Source organism: Salmo salar, chromosome ssa01 (genome assembly GCF_905237065.1).
Source record: "Salmo salar chromosome ssa01, Ssal_v3.1, whole genome shotgun sequence".
Taxonomy (NCBI): domain Eukaryota; kingdom Metazoa; phylum Chordata; class Actinopteri; order Salmoniformes; family Salmonidae; genus Salmo; species Salmo salar.
In genome coordinates, this window is record NC_059442.1 from 51,627,741 (window position 1) to 51,651,931 (window position 24,191).

Consider the following 24,191-nt stretch of genomic DNA (forward strand, 5'->3'; position numbering starts at 1 on the left):
ATCATTGACAAGATCCTCCCGTGTAGTTCTGGGCTGATTCCTCACCGTTCTCATGATCATTGCAACTCCATGAGTTGAGATCTTGCATGGAGCCCCAGGCCGAGGGAGATTGACAGTTCTTTTGTGTTTCTTCCATTTGCGAATAATCGCACCAACTGTTGTCACCTTCTCACCAAGCTGCTTGGCGATGGTCTTGTAGCCCATTCCAGCCTTGTGTAGGTCTATAATCTTGTCCCTGACATCCTTGGAGAGCTCTTTGGTCTTGGCCATGGTGGAGAGTTTGGAATCTGATTGATTGATTCCTTCTGTGGACAGGTGTCTTTTATACAGGCAACAAACTGAAATTAGGAGCACTCACTTTAAGAGTGTGATCCTAATCTCAGCTCGTTACCTGTATAAAAGACACCTGGGAGCCAGAAATCTTTCTGATTGAGAGGGGGTCAAATACTTATTTCCCTCATTAAAATGCAAATCAATTTATAACATTTTCGACATGCGTTTTTCTGGATTTTTGTTGTTGTTATTCTGTCTCTCACTGTTCAAATAAACCTACCATTACAATTATAGACTGATCATTTCTTTGTCAGTGGGCAAACGTACAAAATCAGCAGGGAATCAAATACTTTTTTCCCTCACTGTATGTGTGCTACGGAGTCAAACAAGTCACGCCAAATAGAAAACGCACCAGTCACTTGAACACAAGTTCGGAGAAACACCAGAAATGACCCAGTGTTATGTGAAGTGATGGACATCATCATCAAAGCTAGAGCAGAGCCGCAGGGGATGCTCTGGAACTGAAACCTTACCTTTCAAGTATAACTGAGCTCTCAGTACAGTCCAGTTGTCTGCTGTGGGGGAGGAGAGTAATCATTCCGCCTGTTCCTCGTGTCAGAAGATTCGCAACGTACCTCAACGTACCTCTATCTGTGAGATTGCCCAGAGGAGGTGTGGTAACTCATACACGTCAACTTCGCAGGTCCATTTGAGGAAAGAATATTTCTCGTGGTCATGGATTCTCATAACCAGTGGCCTGAGGTTGCCAAGCTTGGGGAAGTGTTTAGTCGATTCGGATCGCCACTTCACCTTGTTAGCGACATCGGGCCGCAGCTAGTGTCCCAAGAAATGCCCACATTCCTACAGGTGAATGGTGTACAGCACATCAGGTCTGCCCTGTACCGACAGAATCAACCGTGAGTGGTCCAGAACTGCTGATGGGTGACACCCTGACCCAGTAGTTGTCACCTAGGGGCTCACAGTCCCCTTCTCAGGACTGTTGTTCATAACGGGGACAATTTAAAGGACCCCCCCCCCCCGAAGAAGTTGCCGCCACTATTTCTACGTAATTTTCTGTCCTAGAGACGAAATGCATGTTTAGGTTCCACCTCAGAAAAATGACGAAGGCTACTTATACATTTTCACGAATTGGGTGTGGGAATTTCCACGACAAGTTGATAAACATCAACAAATAGGGCACTGACAGCTGTCAGTGTAGCTAGCTAGCTAGCATGCTAACCTTATCTAACTAGCTATCTTGCTAACCTTATCGAGCTAGCTAATGTTATCTGTTGTTGCTGGGGTTTTTTTTTAACTACAGCGTATTCAGAAGATTAGCCAGCTGGCTCTATGGCTGGTTCTGGAGATACATAGAGGACTCATCTTTGTATCTGTACCATGGGCAGTGCCACTATCTCCATTTTAAAGTACTTTTTCTTTATTGGCTGATTGTTCCCAACTCATAGGAATCCCCACCCAGTTGGCTACTTTAAAATGGTGGAAGCCCTCAATGGCAACTTCCATGCTAAAACAGGTTATATCCATGATGAGTCCTCTATCTATCTCTATGACAACAGGGACAACTCCTATATAAAGTTGCTTTTTTCAAAGTTTCCGTAATGCCACGTGAGATCACTTACAGTGAGCTCCAAAAGTATTGGGACAATTACATTTTTTGTTGTTGTTTTGGCTTTGTACTCCAGCACTTTGGATTTTAAATTATACAATAACTATGAGGTTAAAGTTCAGATGGTCAGCTTTCATTTGAGGCTGTTTTCCATCCATATCAGGTGAACTATCAGGTGAACCGTTTAGAAATTATAGAACTTTTTGTACATAGATACATTTCCCCAATTTTATTGGACCAAATTTGCTTATGTGTATTAGAGTAGGAAAAAGTTAAGTATTTGGTCCCATATTCATAGCACACAATGACTATATCAAGCTTTTGACTCTACAAATTTGTTAGTTGCATTTGCTGTTTGTTTGGGTTGTGTTTCAGATTATTTTGTGCCCAATAGAAATGAATGGTAAATAACGTATTGTGTCATTCTGGAGTCACTTTTATTGTAAATAAGAATAAAATGTTTCTAAACACTTCTACATTAATGTGGATACCACCATGATTACAGATAATCCTGAATGAATCGTGAATAATGATGAGTGAGAAAGTTAGACGCAGAAATATCACACACCCCAAAAAATACTAACCTCTACTGTTATTGTAACGGTGAGAGGTTAGCATGTCTTGGGGGTATGATATAAAATGCTAACCTCTACTGTTATTGTAACGGTGAGAGGTTAGCATGTCTTGGGGGTATGATTTAAAATGCTAACCTCTACTGTTATTGTAATGGTAAGAGGTTAGCATGTCTTGGGGGTATGATATGTGTGCATTAATAAACAATACCATGCTGAGGGGTGGTAACATTCAAATAAAATCCAGCCCTGAAACGAAATCTGGGTTGAAAATGTATACATTAAAAAACAAATTTTACATTTAGATTTTAGTCATTTAGCAGACGCTCTTATCCAGAGCGACTTACAGTTGTGAATGCATACATTTCATGCATTTTTTTCTCCTTTTTTTTGTACTGCCCCCCCGTGGGAATCGAACCCACAACCCTGGCGTTGCACACACCATGTTGGCGTTGCAAACACCATGCTCTACCAACTGAGCCACAGTTCATATCATAGGAAAAGACACCACATTCACATGGATTTGCATGAAGTGGGCAGTTCAGATGTCACTTCAAGTCCAAATACACTGCTCAAAAAAATAAAGGGAACACTTAAACAACACAATGTAACTCCAAGTCAATCACACTTCTGTGAAATCAAACTGTCCAGTTAGGAAGCAACACTGATTGACAATAAATTTCACATGCTGTTGTGCAAATGGAATAGACAACAGGTGGAAATTATAGGCAATAAGCAAGACACCCCCAATAAAGGAGTGGTTCTGCAGGTGGTAACCACAGACCACTTCTCAGTTCCTATGCTTCCTGGCTGATGTTTTGGTCACTTTTGAATGCTGGCGGTGCTTTCACTCTAGTGGTAGCATGAGACGGAGTCTACAACCCACACAAGTGGCTCAGGTAGTGCAGTTCATCCAGGATGGCACATCAATGCGAGCTGTGGCAAGAAGGTTTGCTGTGTCTATCAGCGTAGTGTCCAGAGCATGGAGGCGCTACCAGGAGACAGGCCAGTACATCAGGAGACGTGGAGGAGGCCATAGGAGGGCAACAACCCAGCAGCAGGACCGCTACCTCCGCCTTTGTGCAAGGAGGAGCAGGAGAAGCACTGCCAGAGCCCTGCAAAATGACCTCCAGCAGGCCACAAATGTGCATGTGTCTGCTCAAACGGTCAGAAACAGACTCCATGAGGGTGGTATGAGGGCCCGACGTCCACAGGTGGGGGTTGTGCTTACAGCCCAACACCGTGCAGGACGTTTGGCATTTGCCAGAGAACACCAAGATTGGCAAATTCGCCACTGGCGCCCTGTGCTCTTCACAGATGAAAGCAGGTTCACACTGAGCACGTGACAGACGTGACAAAGTCTGGAGACGCCGTGGAGAACGTTCTGCTGCCTGCAACATCCTCCAGCATGACCGGTTTGGCGGTGGGTCAGTCATGGTGTGGGGTGGCATTTCTTTGGGGGACCGCACAGCCCTCCATGTGCTCACCAGAGGTAGCCTGACTGCCATTAGGTACCGAGATGAGATCCTCAGACCCCTTGTGAGACCATATGCTGGTGCGGTTGACCCTGGGTTCCTCCTAATGCAAGACAATGCTAGACCTCATGTGGCTGGAGTGTGTCAGCAGTTCCTGCAAGAGGAAGGTATAGATGCTATGGACTGGCCCGCCCGTTCCCCAGACCTGAATCCAATTGAGCACATCTGGGACATCATGTCTCGCTCCATCCACCAACGCCACATTGCACCACAGACTGTCCAGGAGTTGGCGGATGCTTTAGTCCAGGTCTGGGAGGAGATCCCTCAGGAGACCATCCGCCACCTCATCAGGAGCATGCCCAGGCGTTGTAGGGAGGTCATACAGGCACGTGGAGGCCACACACACTACTGAGCCTCATTTTGACTTGTTTTAAGGACATTACATCAAAGTTGGATCAGCCTGTAGTGTGGTTTTCCACTTTAGTTTTGAGTGTGACTCCAAATCCAGACCTCCATGGGTTGATAAATTGGATTTCGGTTGATTATTTTTGTGTGATTTTGTTGTCAGCACATTCAACTATGTAAAGAAAAAAGTATTTAATAAGATTATTTCTTTCATTCAGATCTAGGATGTGTTATTTTAGTGTTCCCTTTATTTTTTTGAGCAGTATATATCATATTTTGACTAAAACAATGACTTGACTTAAATCGTTGTGCAACATCATGGGTAAGCTCTGGCCATCGTCTTTCAACTCTAAAAAGTAGATATCTACTGGTGTGGGTGTTGAAGTAGGATGGGATATGTGGTGTATTGAGGTTGTGCCGCAGAGCATCATGGGGGTTGTAGGTGTTGAGATGAGCGCGTTCAGATAAATGGTTGAACTAATTCCTGTATCCCATCCATCATTATTGCATTGTTACAAAACCACGAGACAAAGGCACAAGCCTGTTGTGACTATCACCATGCTTACATCATAGAATTAATGTCCTGTAACCTGATGTTATAAGTGACTTAACCAAGTGGACAACCTGTTACGGTTATCAATGCAATGTGTGTTTTCATAATAAAAGTTTTAGGAAATTGAATAAAAACAGAAAGTAGTTCTAAATGTAGCTTATTTTTTGGGGGGGTTTATAAATAAATTGTCCCCAAAATATTGTTGGCAAATTGAAATTAAGAGGAGAAGTGTACATATATCAAATAAGAAGCTAATATTTGACCAATAATGAAAAGTCAGCTCTGAAGAACATTGTCCTAAAAACCCAACATTTATGCACACTTGATGAACCAACTAAACAAATGGTCACGGTTTGAGATTAAATATTTATTCAGTCATAATAATTACATTGATAGGTGCAAAGTAATTTGGAAGACCAATACAGCATTTTCACTATGAAAAGATGGAGCTCAGCAAAACATGAGAGTTTTGTTTATGATTCAGAGAATCCACCCAGAAGCAGGGCTACCAGAAGCCTGGATCCAACCACTATGAATGAGTCAAATCTAAGTACAGTCAGTCGCTACTGTATGTTCCTTGAAATAAGCTTGGTCACAGCCTGTTTGAGAAAACAAACCCAAAACATTTATTAGCCTACTGATTCAAATGCAAATGTTTTGGATTCCTTGAATTCAGACTAAACCATGTATGCCACACAAATTCATAGCATTTTTTGGTTCCTAAATGTATACACATGTGCAAATTATTATTTGACGAATAGCAAACCTCGTTAACATTGCATGCCTGGAAGTAACAGTATCCAGGCATAATACAATATAGCATTTTACAGTCTAGATTATAAACTAGGTGGTTTGAGCCCTGAATGCTGATTGGCTGACAGCCGTGGTATATCAGACCGTATACCACGGATATGACAAAACATTTCTTTTTACTGCTCTTATTATGTTGGTAACCAGTTTATAATAGCAATAAGGCACGAGGGTGTGTGGTATATGGCCGCAATGCGTCGTGCCCGAGAACAGCTCTTAGCCATGGTATATTGGCCATATACCACACCCTCTCGTGCCTTATTGCTTAAATGTGCCATCTTTAAATGCTGGAATGGTTTTCATGGCATCTTGAGACACTAATATGTCATGTGCAGTTTGAGGCCGTGTTCAATGAGCAGCTCTACTTGGGAAAGACAGTGACCACATCATAGCCTTCGGGTGGAGTCACTCGCTCACGTGCGTGTTTCTCACAGTAGATCTGGTCCTCCACAAAAAAATGTCCCTTCTGTTTCAGGTTGAGGTCACAATCTGAGCAGGTGTAGCACTCGGGGTGACGGAACTTGTCCCGTAACTTGACTACCATCCCCCTGTGTATGGGAAAGAAGAGATCACATACTAAATGGTTAGGTCAAATAAATAAATAAAAAAATCCGTAAAACTTATGAAAATCCTCTTCATAATGCATTATTTACGCAGTTATAATGCTTCATGAGCATGCACTATAAATGTATGACCTAGGCGCTCCTAAATATCTAACATTCATAAAGCATTATGAGAAGGCAGCATAATACCCCATGTAACAGTCTTATAATTAAGCAATAAGGTACGAGAGGGTGTGGTAAATTGCCAATATACCACCGCTAAAGACGGTTCTTACGCATGACGCAACGCGGAGTGCCTGGATACAGCCCTTAGTTGTGGTGTATTGGCCATATAGCACAAACCCGAGGGGCCTTATTGTTATTATAAACTGGTTACCAAGGTGATTAGAGCAGTAAAAAGCAATGGTGTCATACCCGTGGTATAGGGTCTGATATACCACGGCTGTCAGCCAATCAGCATTCAGGTCTCGAACCACCCAGTTTTAATGCTGTTAAAGCCCATACAGGTCATTAGCATGGCTAATAAGGAGGTATACATTATGAAGAGGGTATGAAGTGTTACAGGCTGACTACACCGCTCGCGTCGTGTGCGTTGCAAAATACATTTTGAAATCTATATTATTAAATTATTGCACCCACACTGCTCGCACGTGCCAATGAGCTTCTGCGTTGCCAAGGGCTAAAATAGAAGTCAGTTCTATTTGTGACGCAGAACACGCTGCAAGTCCAGCCTCTCCCATCTCCTCATTGGTTTATAGAAGCAGGCACCCACATGCCATCTCCTCATTGGTTAAACCCACGTGGGTGACTGAAGGACGATGAGGTCAGTGGTGGTAATGCACCTAATTTATGAAAGTTGCCAATCGCAATAAAAAGTCAAGAGAAGAAAAAGCCTAGAAGGAGATGACTAGAAACGATTCGGTTGACCGTTTTATGTGTGGATTAAATGTCGGAGTAGAGGACCTTGTGCATTTCAGGTAAAATAATAACTCAATGTTTATATCCCAGGACAAATGAGCTAGCAACAGCAAGCTAGCTGGATAGGACAAATTAGCTAGCAAGTGAAATTGACTAAATGTTTAATGCTTTTCGACCTGTCCCCAAATTAATGTAATTGGTTCAGAGTTAGTTTTGATATTTTAACCTGCCTGTCGTGATCGCGTTTGGTGTGGGGGGACAAAATAAATGTATGCACGATGGCGCACACGCGCAGCCGGTTTGGGTTCAGTGTTATATCTAAATGTAAGACACACAAATGGTCTAAAATACATTAACATGTTCATAGAAGCATGTCCTTTTTCAGCTCAAAATAGTAAGACAAATTGAAACAGATGCAGTTTTTCCCTACCACACAGTGACTAACACCATTCCACCTTCTTGGATCATGATAGGCAAAACACCTAATCTTGTCACCCAATCCACCTTGAAGGTCACACAGAAGGCATGTCCTAGCACCCTTTAAGTGTCTCTTAAATTAACACTTCATAACCAAGAGTTAACAACCCCTCAAGTACATAGCTGTTGGCAGCATGCTCACAGCATGGCTCTATATCAGCCAATTGAATTGACATATGACAAAACACTTCTGAAGGGACATTCTAGAAGAAACCACAAGGAGTAGACAATTACCAGTAGGGAAAAAGTAAAAACGATAAGACTAAGATATTTCATTTTAGGGGGCTGTCATACGTTTCAACCAGTCAAATCACGTTCGTATGTATTCCTCAGAGATCCTAGAACGTAACCAGACTTCACTATATCATTAGGGGTGTAGTATATCCTATAGGACACCATATTTGGTCAGAGAGCGACGCCTTCATGTCACGCTGATGACGCGGGTGGTCTTCACTTGATCGACTCTAACTTAGTCAAATAAGCACCAATCAGGGTCAAACAAAGCTAGCTAGATAGCCAATGTGCTGGGCTTTACGGGAGTATCGGAAACCCTGTATCTGTTGCAAAATGTAGCTGCTAACCTTGTGCAACAGCAAGTCTTTTCCTTTTAGACAAAAATGAGTTATGAAGCTATGAAAACTGATTGTTTTGCAAATGTTGAACTTATAGTATCCCTATTAACGGCAGGTCATGTGCAAAAAAGCCACTTCAGAGCAAAAAAAATATATATATAAACATTTTTTAAAAAATCAGATCTGAGGATTCAGATTGAGGTCGCATATGAAATGCTGGAATTGCATCAGGATTGAGAACCACATATGAATGTGGAATAAATCGGAACCCAAAAGATCAGATTTCATGTGGTTTTTGCTGTTTACACATTTGGGGGAAAAAAAAAAGGAAAAAAAAAATCAGATATGCCAATAAATCGGAATTGGGCTGCCTGTGTAAATGCAGCCCATGAGACAGGGGGCTCTATTTTAACAAACCTAACACAATGGTAAATCTAAGCACTGTCGGTTTAAGCACTGGTGGTAGCGCTATAGGTCCGGAGGTGTGTCAGAAATATTTTAGCTATTTTCACAACAGGTCTTAGAAGCACAATAGCTGGCGCTAGTGCGAAAGTGCTGGGTTTTGATGAATAAACAAGTTGTAGGTGTGACAAGGGCTTGGCCACTCACTGGCCAATCAAGACACTCCATGGCTTAATACTGCATGCGTTCGTCTCAAGTTCTGTAGGTTATTGACAGTCTTTGCACTGTCATCAACTCCAATTCTTCTGGGAGCATGGAATATTCTTGTCCTAGTCCACTGTGGATGATACTACAGTTTATTAAATAGCATAGGCTACATTAACGAGTGATAGCAACAGTAAAAAAATAAAAAAAATCATCCAGTGTTTGCTTGGTGTTGACAGTCAACATTGAAATTGGCTTGAACCAGCCTTCATTAAAGTAGGAGAAGTGTAGCCTACCACCCTTACCTACGGGAAAATAACTTAAATGTTTCTAAATTCGAGAGTCACCGGGGATGTCCACTCACTGTTTTGTTGCTGCCAAACTTGAGCTTTTAATAAAGCTTTGATGATTAAGATTTATTTCAAAGCGGTCTCACAAGCCAAACCCATTATCAACCGTCTTGGCGAATGCATTGGGCACCAGCCCTTCTTGAGAAGAGAGGAGGCTTTGCTTGTTTTTTTTAATCCAATGAAATGGGGACTAAACAGTCATGTTTCTAAATATGAGGTTTATGGGCACTAAATCTCTCTTGTTCCATGTGCATTATGCATCACTGCTGGATAGGCCGCGCTTCCGCTGTCAAAATCCATGCAATTAACCATTTGCGTTACCGCTAAGATCAGCTTTCAGTTGGTCTTAAATATCCCACCTGTGCATACTGAAATTGACACTTTGGCGCACGTTTTTAAGGAGACACCTCAGATATTCCCACCACAGCGCAAGCATGTAACACAGGTAAATTACCAATCTGGGCGCTAGTGTTTGAAACTAGAAGAGAGCCGGCTTTAACAGGACGAAATTGCAAAGGAGCCTGTGTTTGACAATTGTGCTGGCTTAACGCTGGTCGAAAATAGAGCCCAGGTCCTGTGTTGATAAAGCATCTTAGTGTAGGAGTGCTGATCTTTGATCTCCTCGTCAAATCACTGTGAGCAAAATGAAAAGTTTACAACATTAGCATGAGATCACGATTGTTTGACTACTCATATGCTGTACTTACACAATCCCTGATCCACATTTGTCACAGATTGGTAACTTGTCTGCATTTCTCACTGTTGAGCCAATTTTTGTGGCAGGCGCTTTCACACTCTTAAAACCAGAGGTCTTATCAGGATCTGCAAACAAGAGGAGATACACGTTATCATGGTTTGTTAAGCCACAACACTGCCATAAAATATTTGGAAAACCCTATAAAATATGACAAAGGCTCTTTAAGAAACAAGATTCTCTGGTCTGATGAAACCAAGATTGAACTCTTTGGCCTGAATGCCAAGCGTCACATCTGGAGGAAACCAGGCACTGCTCATCACTTGGCCAATACTATCCCTACGGTGCAGCATGGTGGTGGCAGCATCATGCTATGGGGATGAACAGAGCAAAGTAATGACAGATCCTTGAAAACCTGCTCCAAAGTGCTCAGGATCTCAGACTGGGGCAAGGTTCACATTCCAACAGGACAACAACCCTAAGCACACAGCCAAGACAACGCAGGAGTGGCTTCAGGACAAGTTTCTGAATGTCCTTGAGTGGCCCAGCCAGAGCCTGTACTTGAACCAGATCAAACGTCTCTGGAGAGACCTGAAAACAGATGTGTAGCCACACTCCCCATTCAACTTGACAGAGCTTGAGAGGATCTGCAGAGAAAAATGGGAGATACTTTCCAAAAACAGGTGTGACAAGCTTGTAGCGTCATACCCAAGAAGACTTGAGGCTGTATTCGCTGCCAAAGGTGCTTCAACAAAGTACTGAGTAAAGGGTCTGAATACTTATGTAAATGTGATTTCAGTTTTTTTTGTCATTATGGGGTATTGTGCAATGATTGATTGGGGGGGGGACTATTTAATCCATTTTGGAATACGGCTGTAACGTAACCAAATGTGGAAAAAGCCAGGAGGTCTGAATACTTTCCAAATGCACTGTATACACTGAGTGTACAAAACATTAAGGACACCTTAATATTCAGTTGCACCTCCCCCCTTTTTCCTTCAGAACAGCCTCAATTTGTTTGGGCATGGACTCTACAAGGCATCGAAAGCATTACACTGGGATGCTGGACCATGTTGACTCCAATGCTTCCCACAGTTGTGTCAAGTTGGCTGGATGTCCTGTGGGTGGTGGACCATGCTTGATACACACAGGAAAATGTTGAGTGTGAAAAATCCACCAGCGTTGCAATTCTTGGCGAAAACCGGTGTGCCTGGCACCTACTACCATACCTTGTTTTAAGGCACTTAAATATTTTGTCTTGCCCATTCACCCTCTCTGAATGGCACACAAACTATCCAATGTTTCAAGGCTTAAAAATCCCTCTTTAACCTGTCTTCTCCCCTTCATCTACACTGATTGGTGGATTAAGTGACATCAATAAGGGATCATAGCTTTCAACTGGATTCACCTGGTCAGTCTGTCATGGAAAGAGCATGTGTCCTTAATGTTTTGTACACTCAGTGTAAATATCAGCTGCATGTGTGTGTGAATAAGTACCTGACTCCAGAATCTCCTGCAGCACTTTGAATGAAGCTGACTGTCGAGGAGGCTCATCAGCCTCTTGGTTTTCCTGCAGCATTTTGTAGACCTCAGAGTCTGCCACTATTGGTGGCAGAAAACCGGAGGGATCTGGGCTGAAAAACAAATTACCACAATCAATACTAGTTTACATACAATGAGTCCAATACTACACAGGCGTAGTCAAATCACGGACAAACAAATGATGGTGATGGGGCCTCACACATCGCTATGTTTCCTTGAGCCACAGCTGAAGTTGAGTTTGACTTACTGTAACGCATACTGTAAGCATTTAACAAGGGAAAATGCAGTACATTCTGCTACAGTAAGACACATCGTCACTTGAAAAACATTACCCAGTGGGTAAAACCAATAGCTCCCCGAAATATCTGCATTGACCCTTTTCACACGAATCTCTTCTGACTCATCACATTTTTACATTTACATTTAAGTCATTTAGCAGACGCTCTTATCCAGAGCGACTTACAAATTGGTGCATTCACCTTATGATATCCAGTGGAACAACGACTTTACAATAGTGCATCTAAATCTTTTAAGGGGGGGGGTTAGAAGGATTACTTTATCCTATCCTAGGTATTCCTTAAAGAGGTGGGGTTTCAGGTGTCTCCGGAAGGTAGTGATTGACTCCGCTGTCCTGGCATACGTTGCTGTTACTGTTTATTATCTATCCCGTTGCCTAGTCACTTTGTCCCTACCTACATATCTACCTCAACTACCTCGTACCCCTGCACATTGACTCTGTACTGGTACCCCGTGTATATAGCCAAGTTATCTTTACTCATTGTGTATTTATTGCTGGTGTTCTATTTTTTTTTTCTCTCTGCATTGTTGGGAAGAGCCCATACGTAAGCATTTCACTGTTAGTCTACACCAGTTGTTTACGAATTATGCGACAAATACAATTGACGTTATTACAACCAGCTGGGATAGATCCTTACATGGTGCTGGGCTCATTAGCAGCAGTGCCGATGGTTTTCACGTCATCCATGGTCGCGTTGAAGTCCTTGATATTCTCTGAGGAGTACAGACCGGCAGGGTTGTTGTACTGATTGGTTACCACCTTGGGGCCGAACCCAGCGAATGGCGGGGCGCTCCTGTTGTGGGTGGAACCTATGCGTTTCACCTCCTGCAAGTTGTAGCCAGGGATACAGAAAGTAACGCGTACTGGAAAAAAAGTATTATATTCTAAATATAACTCAACTTTCAATGCCATCGCTCACACAGATGCCTTGATAGAAATAGTATGACAGTTACTTGACTAATTTGTGGATATTAGAGGTAAAGAATAGCATTGTCAAAAGGTTATTTGGGTACCCCCTCAATATCATAATAGCGGTAAACAAGGGGCCGGCCGAGACAAAATACAGTGAGCACACCATGCAGCACACCATTACTGTACGCAGTTAGTGAAAATACAAAATACCTTCAAATCTAGCTCATGCTCCATGCATATTTTCACAAAGACATAAAAAAAAGTGGCAATTTGGCACACTGGCGGTGGCTCCACACAACAAATAAATGCATCACACTGATTATCCAATGAAATTATTTAGAGAGGCGAGTTACCCGAAAGCTTTGTAGCACACCAGTGCTTTATTTGCCATGTTTTGCTAATTCACTCACACATCGTTACTCTCGCACATCTCAGGGGTGTGTGGCTGGGTTGTCAATAAAGTGAGAAATAAAGTGGCCCCATTAGCTTTCTGGAAACTCACCCCAGGTCATTTGTTGGATTCATTAAGAAACAAAAATAACCAAGTGAAACAACATCTAAAACAGCTTGTATAAGTAAAACATTTTTCTATGTATTCTGTGACCAAAATGCACTAGGTTTGTGACATCCCTGAAAGCTGTGGAGCACTGACAAAGCACATGCTTCCTACATTAATTCACACTTTGGTCTCAATTTTCCATTCAGTAAGCAGGAACTGAGTCTTGCATCAGAACTTGGCTGATAAAACTATGGTCACCTAGGGAATAATCTGTTGAGAAGTAAACAATGACAGGGACATACCCATAAGTCAACTTAATGCCTCATTTCCTAAAGCCATCTTTGGTCTGAGTGAAGTAGGATGTAAGACATACCTGTGGCTCAGATGCAAGATTCATCTTGTAAGAGTTGGTCTTTCCTTCCTCAGAAGAGAGCGGTGACCACATTTTAGATTCGGATCTAAAAGACAGTCAAACACAGTATTCAGACTTGCAATAAACAATATTCAGACATACAACTAACAATACTCAGACTTGCAATGAATAGAGATATCCAAAATATAATAAAAATGAGTACGGAGCAGTCCTCAAACGTGTTGATGGGACAACACCCATTTCTAAATAACCTATTTTGAGAAAGTACCACTGCACAACAGAGTTATGCCATGTTATAAAACTAAGTTTGATTGATAGCCGTTAGTTATTAACCATAATTAACTCCAAATGCCATGATGCCATAATTACATTTCAAGTATCAACTCCAACAGAAAAAAAGCATCTCGACATGATTTACCCGTTTCTTGCCTAGTATTTTGTTTGGTACAGCGGGGGTTAATATAATCCTCACTGTGTGCCTATTCAACATGTTTCAGGTTTTATTTGCAATCTCCATGCATATGAACGTGACAAGACTGACAGCTTCTCTGATCCTGGCAAATGTATTTTTCGGGATCATTATAATGGAAACGAAGGTAAGAAAAAAAGGAAACGTACATACTTTGCTATCATTTCAGCTGCTTAATGTGATTGTGTTAGCTTTAGTTGGCTAGCTAGCAAGCAAAGGAGAAGTAATGTTAGTTTAGCTATCCTCCATAAAGATTTTATTGACAATCAGCTGGTTGTTGCCCATTTATAAATTATTTCTAAAATCTTTAATTAAGTTATTGTCTGCCATCATTGAACCTCTACTAGCTAGCTATATGCCAATGATTTGTTTAGCATGTGGAATTAATAGAATGAACAACTGGTGGAAGGATAAAATAAAGTGTACTCATTCAAATAATGCTAATGAAAACGTGTTTTTTTTTATTATGTTGGCAACCGTTTTATAAAAGCAATAGATGGGTTAGCTGACAAGTCACGAAAACGATGTGTGCGTTTCCATGGGGCAGATGTCAGCATGATGTTGTGATTCTGGATGGCCAGATTGCTAGCAAAAATGCCAAGAAACTGATTTGTGGGTAATCGTCAGTGGCTCATTTCAGCACGTTTCATCTCGTTCTTTATAGCATGTCTTGTTTTGAGGTGTTTTGACTGATTTCATGTCAATGCTAATATGGCCCCCCCAAAAATATTTGCTAGCTAGCTAACCAACAACTGTAATGATGTATTTGAGAGACAATGCTTATTGTGCAAATGTATGTTTTCAATAAACATTGGAGACGAAATATAACTAACACGTTGTCAACAATCCAAGCCAACCCAGTCTGTTTTTCCCCATCGTAACGCACGCATCAGTTTTGTTGCTAAACAACCAACCCATCTATAAAAGGCATGAGAACCTGGGAATTATCGTTTGATGACTCCCTCCGGGAAGATAGCGCCGACGGAGATGGCAGCATCACAACTAGCATTTAGGAATCTTTGCAGTATTTTTTATGTACTATATTTTACATTATTAGTTCAGGAAATGTTTTGTGTCATTACATACAGCCGGGAAGAACTATTGGATATTAGAGCAACGGTAACTCACCAGAACTACCAGCATTACTACAAGGAATAGGACTTCCCTGGAGCGGATAAATTGCTCTGGGGAGAGTGAACAAAGTAACTTATTCCAGAGGCCAACCCCCCCCAAAAAAATAGCCAGCGGAGGAGAGGCACTCGAGGTGGCCTGCTGGTTCGACTTAGGAGGCGCGCACACACACCCACTGCTTCCGAGTAGATTCCTCGCTAATGTTCAGTCTTTGGATAACAAAGTTGATGAGCTTAGAGCAAGAATTTCATTCCAGAGAGACATCGGGGCCTGTAAGATACTTTGTTTCATGGAAACATGGCTCTCTCGGGATACTCTGTCGGAGTTGGTAAAGCCAGCAGGATTCTCGGTACATCTCGCAGACAGGAATAAATAACTCTCAGGGAAGCAGAAGGGCGTGTTTCATGATTAACGACTCATGGTGTAATTCTAGGAACATACAAGAACTCAAGTCCTTTTGTTCACCCAACCTAGAACACCTGACAATCAAATGCTGACCATATTATCGCACAAGAGAATCCTCCTCCGTCATTGCCACGGCCGTTTACAACCCCCCCTCAAGCCGATACCATGACAGCCCTTAAAGAACTTCTGTGGACTTTATGCAAACTGGAAACCACATATCAGGAGGCTGCATTTATTGTAGCTGGGGATTTTAACTAAGCAAATTTGAGGACTAGGCTGCCGAAGTTCTATCAACAGATCGACTGTACTACTCGTGCTGCTAAGACTCCTGACCATTGCTATTCAAACTTCCCGAATGCTTACAAGGCGCCCCCCCCCTTTCGGCAAATTTGACCACGACTCCCATCTTGCTCATCCCTTCCTATTAGGCAGAAACTCAAACAGGAAGTACCCGTGCTAAGAACTATGCAACGCTGGTTGGACCTATCGAAATCCACACTTCAGGATTGTTTTGATCACGCAGACTGGGATATGTTCCGGGGTAGCTTGCGAAAATAATCTAGACGCATACAGTGACTGAGGTTATAAGGAAGTGTATAAGAGATGTAGTACCCACTGTGACTATTAAAACCTACCCTAACCAGAAACTGTGGATAGATGGTAGCATTCGCGCAAAACACCGCATTTAACCATGGCAAGGTGACTGGGAATATGGCAGAATATAAACAGTGCAGTTATTCACTCCACAATGCAATTAAACAAACTAAACGTCAGTATAGAGATAAAGTGAAGTCGCAATTCAACGGCTTAGACACGAGACGTATGTGGCAGGGAGTACAGACCATCACCGACTACAAAAGGAAAACCAGCCACGACGCCAAGACCGACGTCTTGCTTCCAGACAGGCTAAACACATTCTTTGCACACTGAGGATAACACAGTGCCACCGACACGGCCCGCTACCAAGGACTGGGGGCTCTCCTTCTCCGTAGCCGACGTGGGTAAAACATTTATACGCGTTAACCCTCGCAAGGCTGCCGGCACAGACGGCATCCCTATTCGCATCCTCAAAGCATACGCAGACCAGCTGGCTGGTGTGTTTACGGACATATTCAATCTCTCCCTATCCCAGTCTGCGGTCCCCACATGCTTCAAGATGGCCACCATTGTTCCTGTACCCAAGAAGGCAAAGGTAACTGAATTGAATGACTAATCGCCCCCGTAGCACTCACCACTGTCATCATGAAGTGCTTTGAGACTAGTCAACTATCATATGACCTCTACCTTACCTGCCACCCTAGACCCACTTCAATTTGCTTACCGCCTCAATAGATCCACAGACGATGCAATCGCCATCACTCTGCCCTATCCCATCTGGACAAGAGGAATACCTATGTAAGAATGCTGTTGATTGACTATAACTCCGCATTCAACACCATAGTACCCTCCAAGCTCATCATTAAGCTCGAGGCCTGGGTTTGAACCCCACCCTGTGTAACAGGGTCCTGGACTTCCTGACGGGCCGCCACCAGGTGGTGAAGGTAGGAAACATCCCTTCCACTCTGCTGATCCTCAACACTGGGGCCCCAACAAGGCTGCATGCTCAGCCCCCTCCTGTACTCCCTGTTCATCCATGACTGCGTGGCCAAGCATGCATCCAACTCAATCATCGGGTTTGCAGATGACAACAGTAGTAGGGTTGATTACCAACGATGAGAGCCTACAGGGATGAGGTGAGGGCTCTGGGAGTGTGGTGCCTGGAAAACATCTTCTCACTCAACGTCAACAAAAGGAGACGATTGTGGACTTCAGGAAACAGAGGGTGCACCCCCCTATCTACATAAATGAAACCGCAGTGGAGAAGGTAGAAAGCTTCAAGTTCCTCGGCGTACACGTCACTGACAAACTGAAATGGACCACCCACACAGAGTGGTGAAGAAGGCGCAACAGAGCCTCTTCAACCTCAGGAGGCTAAAGAAATTTGGCTTGTCACCCAAAACGCTCAAACTTTTACAGCTGCACAATTGAAAGCATCCTGTCGGGCTGTATCACCACCTGGTATGGCAACTGCACCGCCCGCAACCACAAGGCTCTCCAGAGGATGGTATGGTCTGCCCAACGCATTACCGGGGGCAAACTACCCGCCCTCCAGGACACCTACAGCACCCGATGTCACAGGAAAGCCAAAAAGATTATCAAGGACATCAACCACCCCGCTATCATCCAGAATGTGACGTCAGTACAGGTGCATCAAAGTTGGGACCGAGAGACTGAAAAACAGCTTCTATCTCATGGCCATCAGACTGTTAAACAGCACAGAGGCTGCTGCCTATAGGCATAGACTAGAAATCACTGGCCACTTTAAGGATTGGAGCACTAGTCACTAATAATGTTTACATATCTGGCATTACTCATCTCATATGTATATACTGTATTCTATACCTTAGTCCGTTCCGCTCTGACGTCGCTCGTCCATATCTGTAAAAAGTCTTAATTCATTCCTATTTAGATTTGTGTGTATATGTTGTGTAATTTGTTAGATTCATTACCTGTTAGATACTACTGCACTGTCAGAGCTAGAAGCCCAAGCATTTCACTACACCAGAAATAACATCTGCTAATCATGTGTATGTGACCAATAAAATGTGATTTGATTTCCTAACAGCTGTTTCCCGCTTTCGCCTCGGGCTTAAGAACAGCCCTTAGTCGTTAGTTATCACACGATAATCCCCGGGTTCTCATGCCTTATTGCTTAAACACATACATGAAGTTGGTACATCAACATTTAATCTCAGACCTAAACAAATCCAAGATGGACCCTCCTTCCCCCTTTAACAATATGAACCACACAAATCTGTATCCCTTACATATAACCACATCAGGTGTAAAAGAGTTGGTCCATGACTCAGTGCTTTTTAAACTCATCCGAGTCTATGGAAAGCTGCAACACGTCCATGCAACTCCCTACCGGTCAATAGAAAGGACCATTTCCTCTAAGCAGCCCTTGATCTTGTTCTGTGCCTGCAGGTGAGTCATGTTCTCAGTGGGCTCTCCGTCTATGGCCAGGATCTGATCCCCGATACACAGATTGGCCTGTGCAGCCCTACTGCCATGAGTGACCTGAAACATACAGTACATCATAATCATCAGCATCAACATACTTATCAAATTTTAAACTGAGTAATCTGGGATTAATCTATGACATTTCAGGAGAACAAGGCTCATTTGGCAAAACGTGTGTGTGTCTCATGGCAGGTTGTTATGTGGTAAACATGGGTGCAGTCTCAGTTGTTGTCAGAAAGAATTTGTAACACTTGATGATGGTGACTAAGAATTCAAAAGGATGTCTGAGAAATTTAAGAAAGAGCAAGAATCTGTTTTACAATCACACCCATGGTTGGGTAGGTTAGGTTATTTTCTAAATGTAATCCGTTACTTGTTTCCTTTCCAAAATAGTAATCAAAAATGTTACTTTTGGATTACCCTAACTCAGTAACATAATCTGATTACTTTCAGTTACTTTTGCATTACTTTTCCTTTAAGAGGCATTTGAAGACGACAAAAAGAATCCATCAAACGCGTTTGGTGTTGGCGTTTTTCGTCATGAATCTTGTTCTGGAGGCAGCTCTGCAGTGGTCACTAGCTGGCACAGCCACAAAGTCATAAAATCTGCTTTTAAACCTAACCCCACTGCTAACCCTAATGCCTAACCTTAAAAAAAGCTTTTTGGTATTATTCTATTTAGCTAATTTTGACTTTCCAACTGACCCATCTAGTGGAAATCACTCAGTTCTGCCTCAAGAACAAGACTCATCCCAATAAACGTCAACCTGTGCGTTATCATAGTGGACTGATTTGTGGCCAGACTTGCTCGCTCAGGTTGAACAAATTTACATTTGGGTTATTTTTTTCAATAGTGAATTGAATGTCATTGAGAAAACAGAAAGGTGTCATAACATATTTTTCTGCAAAATTCTTTCAGAATTCAAAAGTAATCCAATAAATAATAACATTTTCAAAAGTATCAATAATCTGATTACAATATGTTTTGCTGGTAAATTAACGATTAAATGATACTTTTTTGTAATCAGATTACATGTAATCAGTTACTCCCCAAACCTGAACACACCTAATCATATTGTTTGTGGTCAAAGATAAGAGTTTGCATAGCTGTCATTCATTTGGTTACATCTAAAACACTTCAAAGGGTTCATGTCCTTTATACTTAAGCCCTCAATACACCTTGCCAGTGTTTCCTCAATATGTACTTCTGAGACAACCATGTGTGCTAAGCATTGAGGACAAATATTGACATTTTAGTCATTTATCAGACAGTGATTTACAGGATCAATTATGATTAAGTGCCTTGCTCAAGGACACAGTGGCAGATTTATCACCTAGTCTGCCCAGGGATTCGAACCAGCAACCTTAACCGCTAGACTACCTGCCACCCAAATATTATTTAGGTTGGGGAAGACAGAGCAGCTCAGTGCTATGAAAATCTAGGAGAAACACTGCAGTCTCAAGGCATGTGATGTCTTGCTCTTCAGTTGTTCTGTGGGTGTTAGAGTAGACAATCCATAGATTAAGGCTGTACATTGCAATATGAATGTCAATATGCACAATAGGCTGGACAATGAGGTAATTTCCCACAGTCATAGTAAGGACTAACACACTAATATTTGTGTAAACTGTTTAAAGTTATGTTCTGTGGGTGTCACTGAGTAGACTGATACCACATTCATTCATCCACAATCCATAGGTACGGCTGTACAGTGAAATAAAGTGTGCCAGAAATGAAATTCAGCAGTCTAATAAATCCACAGTGCAATTTCAAGTAACTAATTAGTATTGTATTATTTATTTAACATTCCAACCTTATTTAGCATTATCTAGTCCAAATTTGGTATGATTTCAAATATGTGCATTACGTTCAGTAACCAGGTTTCCATCCAACCTTTTTATGTTGGATAAAAACATGTCATGACAGGCCAGATGGAAAACGGAAAATTTTTCGGTTAACTTTCCAAATATCAACAAAACAAAATGGACAAGGTGGTATCTTTTGGTGTTGGTAAAATTATTATGACAGAAATGTCGGTGGAAATGTTTTTATGTGCACATTTTGATATAATAACCATCATATTGAAGTACATTTTGACACGCGATGACATGTGGTCCTCCCACTACGACTCTTCAGGAAAGCATGGAGTATATTAAGCTACAGACTAAATAAATGATTAACTTCACAGGGTGGTGAGCTTGATGCTACTTTCCAATAAATATTGAGGGTCTTATTCTGGTGACATGTAAATCAATGCTTAGTTGCCATTTGACAAATAACATTAATCTCGCTCTTCAGTCCATAATAATACTCTCATTAAGTATGTAGGCTATAGCGCACTTGGCAAAACACTCCCTATATGATTCAATAACAAAAACATGTGGAGAAAAAAAATCTGTAGAGTTAAATGTGATGGAAACCCCTTCAAATTATATATATTTTTTTTCCGGTACATGACAATTTAACGCAAAATGTATGTTTATACGCCACCGGACAAGGCCAGATGCAGTTACATTGTAACAAAAGTGACAGATTCTCTGAAACACTTACCCGCGAGATAGTCAAGGGTTGTTCAAAATCCTTCCCACCAACTAGACGGAATCCCCACGGTCCAGGACCTTGCACGACAACTCGTAGAGGCATAGCCTTCTTCCAAACTGGCTGAAACCGACTTTAAAAATACAAATTCTTAGACAGCCTGTCCTGCCAGATATGACATTTGTTATCAAAATGAACAAACTTCGAGGAGGCTACTTTGTAGCTAAAAGGAAAGGAGCGGTTACTATGGCAAAGCTGAGCGAATCGTTTTAGAAGTTTCCACGCCGATAAGTGCGGATCTCCTAAATTTGTTCAAGGATGCGCCATAACGTCGTCACACTATATGCAAGTTTACCATTTATGGTTGAGACATATCACAGGATGTGGAATGTGCCACTCCCAAAACTTGAATTCCTACCATTCGCTCCACTTAGTAGGCTACTGCCGACAAACTGAAACATGTCCCCGTGAGTGTAGGCCTATTCTAGACTTTTGCATTGTAAGTCATCAACAATGTGAGAACATCATTATAAGGTCCAGGCAATACCTGCCAAATTTAAGGTGATATGTTAACTTTTTTTTATAAAAGCATGGAACACTTGCTGCTTTTTTACACTAAGCTGTTAACATCATTCAGCTAATGTAGCTGCCTACCTAACATCAACAAGCGTGATGTAGCGCAACAATTAAAAATAGACACCAAAAGTAAAGTTCCCGGCGATCATAGCGATCTGACTCCCCCCTTCTGTCTGAACTTGGAATATTCCTGTTCGCGGGCTTTGGCCACTGACCCTCAACCTGGTTGTTCTGTTCTGCGTTGTGTACTATTCTAATAATTTGAAGTGTGATGGAATAACCATTTTAACTCTCCTACACTAAATTCACGAAAATACGAAGTATACATGCAGTAGACACTATTTCTGTGCAGTGATGCCAATTTAGCAATTTTGTTGCTAGATTTAGCAACTTTTCAGACTACCCTGGCAACTTTTTTTTCAAACAGCACCTAGCAACAAATTTAGCTACTTTTACAAATTTATTTGGAACTTTTAGCAACTTTTGAAAAGTGACTCAAACGCTAAAATGCACGCAATTTCCCTCTAAATGACAAAAACGATGTTCTGTCACACACTCAGTCACAACACACGTGCCTGGATGCAAAAGTGCGTTGTGAGTGACGTCAGTAGCAGGGGCTCAGCTCGTGCACAGGCAGCAGCAGGCCAGCAGCAATTTCAGCAAATTGCAAATCATTGTTGGCTGACTGCAGCAGCAGTAGTACGGGTTCGACAAGCCAAACCCAATGAATATAGTTGCTCATGATTGTTTGATCTTGAGCAGAACTTACAACATCAATCAACATGTCTCAATCAAAATTGTACAGAAAAGAGTGGGAGTCTGTACCTGAACAAATGTCAAATCATATTTTTTGCCGAGCTGGCCAGTCAATTTGAGTAACGTTATTGTGTATTCAACGTAATGACATCACAACGTCATTTAACAACAAATCAACGGTGGGTCAGAAGTTTACATACACTCAATTAGTATTTGGTAGCATTGCATTTAAATTGTTTAACTTGGGTCAAACGTTTCGGGTAGCCTTCCACAAGCTTCCCACAATAAGTTGGGTGAATTTTGACCCATTCTTCCTGACCGAGCTGGTGTAACTGAGTCAGGTTTGTAGGCCTCCTTGCTCGCACACGCTTTTTCAGTTCTGCCCACAAATTTTGTATGGGATTGAGGTCAGGGCTATTGTGATGGCCACTCCAATACCTTGACTTTGATGTCCTTAAGCCATTTGCCACAACTTTGGAATTATGCTTGGGGTCATTGTCCATTTGGAAGACCCATTTGCGACCAAGCTTTAACTTCCTGACTGATGTCTTGAGATGTTGCTTCAATATATCCACATAATTTTCCTCCTCATGGTGCCATCTATTTTGTGAAGTGCGCCAGTACCTCCTGCAGCAAAGCACCCTCACAACATGATGCTGCCACCCCTGTGCTTCACGGTAAAATATGTATTCAGTATAGACAAGAAAAATACAACAATGTGTGTGTTATTAGTTTAAGCACACTATGTTTGTCTATTGTTGTGACTTAGATGAAAATCAGATCAAATTTGATGACCAATTTAAGCAGAAATCCAGGTAATTCCAAAGGGTTCACATACTTTTTCTTGTCACTGTATTCTCCCCAGCTGTAAGATCTCTAGACAACGTCATTGTGCATTTTCCCAACACCTCCTACTTGGAGGTCTGAGCAGAACAGCATCAAAACAAATGTCCACCTATAACACAACAGCAATGTCAAATCTGTTCTCTTGTATGATTTGGAGTGTTGCTGGGTTGTCTAGAATGACATGAGAGGGATGGAGTCTTTCAGCAATGGATGTCTCAACAGAGTCTGCTGCATCTTCTGACTGAATAAAATTCCCTACAGTAAGCTATACAAGAAGACAGGTTGCCTAAATGTCACATCAAATCAAAGTTTATTTGTCACGTGCGCTGAATACATTAGGTGTAGACCTTACAGTGAAATGTTTACTTACAGGCTCTAACCAATAGTGCAAAAAAAGGTATTAGGTGACCATAGGTAGGTAAAGAAATAAAACAACAGTAAAAAGACAGGCTATATACAGTAGCGAGGCTATAAAAGTAGTGAGGCGACATACCCGACACCGGTTAGTCAGGCTGGTTGAGGTAGTATGTACATGTAGATATGGAGTGACTATGCATATATGATGAACAGAGAGTAGCAGTAGCGGGGTTGAGAGAGTAGCGGGGTTGAGAGAGTAGCAGTAGCAGTAGAGGGGTTGGCGGGTGGTGGGTGGGACATAATGCAGATAGCACGGTTAGCCAATGTGCGGGAGCACTGGTTGGTCGGGCCAATTGAGGTAGTATGTACATGAAAGTATAGTTAAAGTGACTATGCATATATGATAAACAGAGAGTAGCAGCAGCGTAAAAAGAGGGGTTGGGGGGGGGCACACAATGCAAATAGTCCGGGTAGCAATTTGATTACCTGTTCAGGAGTCTTATGGCTTGGGGGTAAAAACTGTTGAGAAG

At 42.1% G+C, this 24,191-nt stretch overlaps 1 protein-coding gene across 2 annotated transcripts; it reads right to left on the minus strand.

Annotated features, from left to right (window-relative positions):
* Positions 1-5,251: 5,251 nt before the first annotated feature.
* Positions 5,252-21,963, minus strand: LOC106604587 (PDZ and LIM domain protein 1). Of its 2 annotated transcripts, none has more exons than XM_014199376.2 (8): positions 21,545-21,963; positions 21,139-21,259; positions 18,493-18,644; positions 13,520-13,604; positions 12,373-12,560; positions 11,393-11,529; positions 9,909-10,023; positions 5,252-6,263 (listed from the first exon to the last, which is right to left on the minus strand). In XM_014199376.2, exons 2-8 carry the CDS (start codon positions 21,229-21,231, stop codon positions 6,077-6,079), a joined length of 957 nt encoding a protein of 318 aa, XP_014054851.1. In that variant the 5' UTR covers positions 21,232-21,259; positions 21,545-21,963; the 3' UTR covers positions 5,252-6,076. The 2 variants fall into 2 exon arrangements, with proteins under 2 accessions (XP_014054851.1, XP_014054859.1); XM_014199384.2 differs by having other exon boundaries at positions 21,482-21,963.
* Between the last annotated feature and the right edge of the window lie 2,228 nt (positions 21,964-24,191).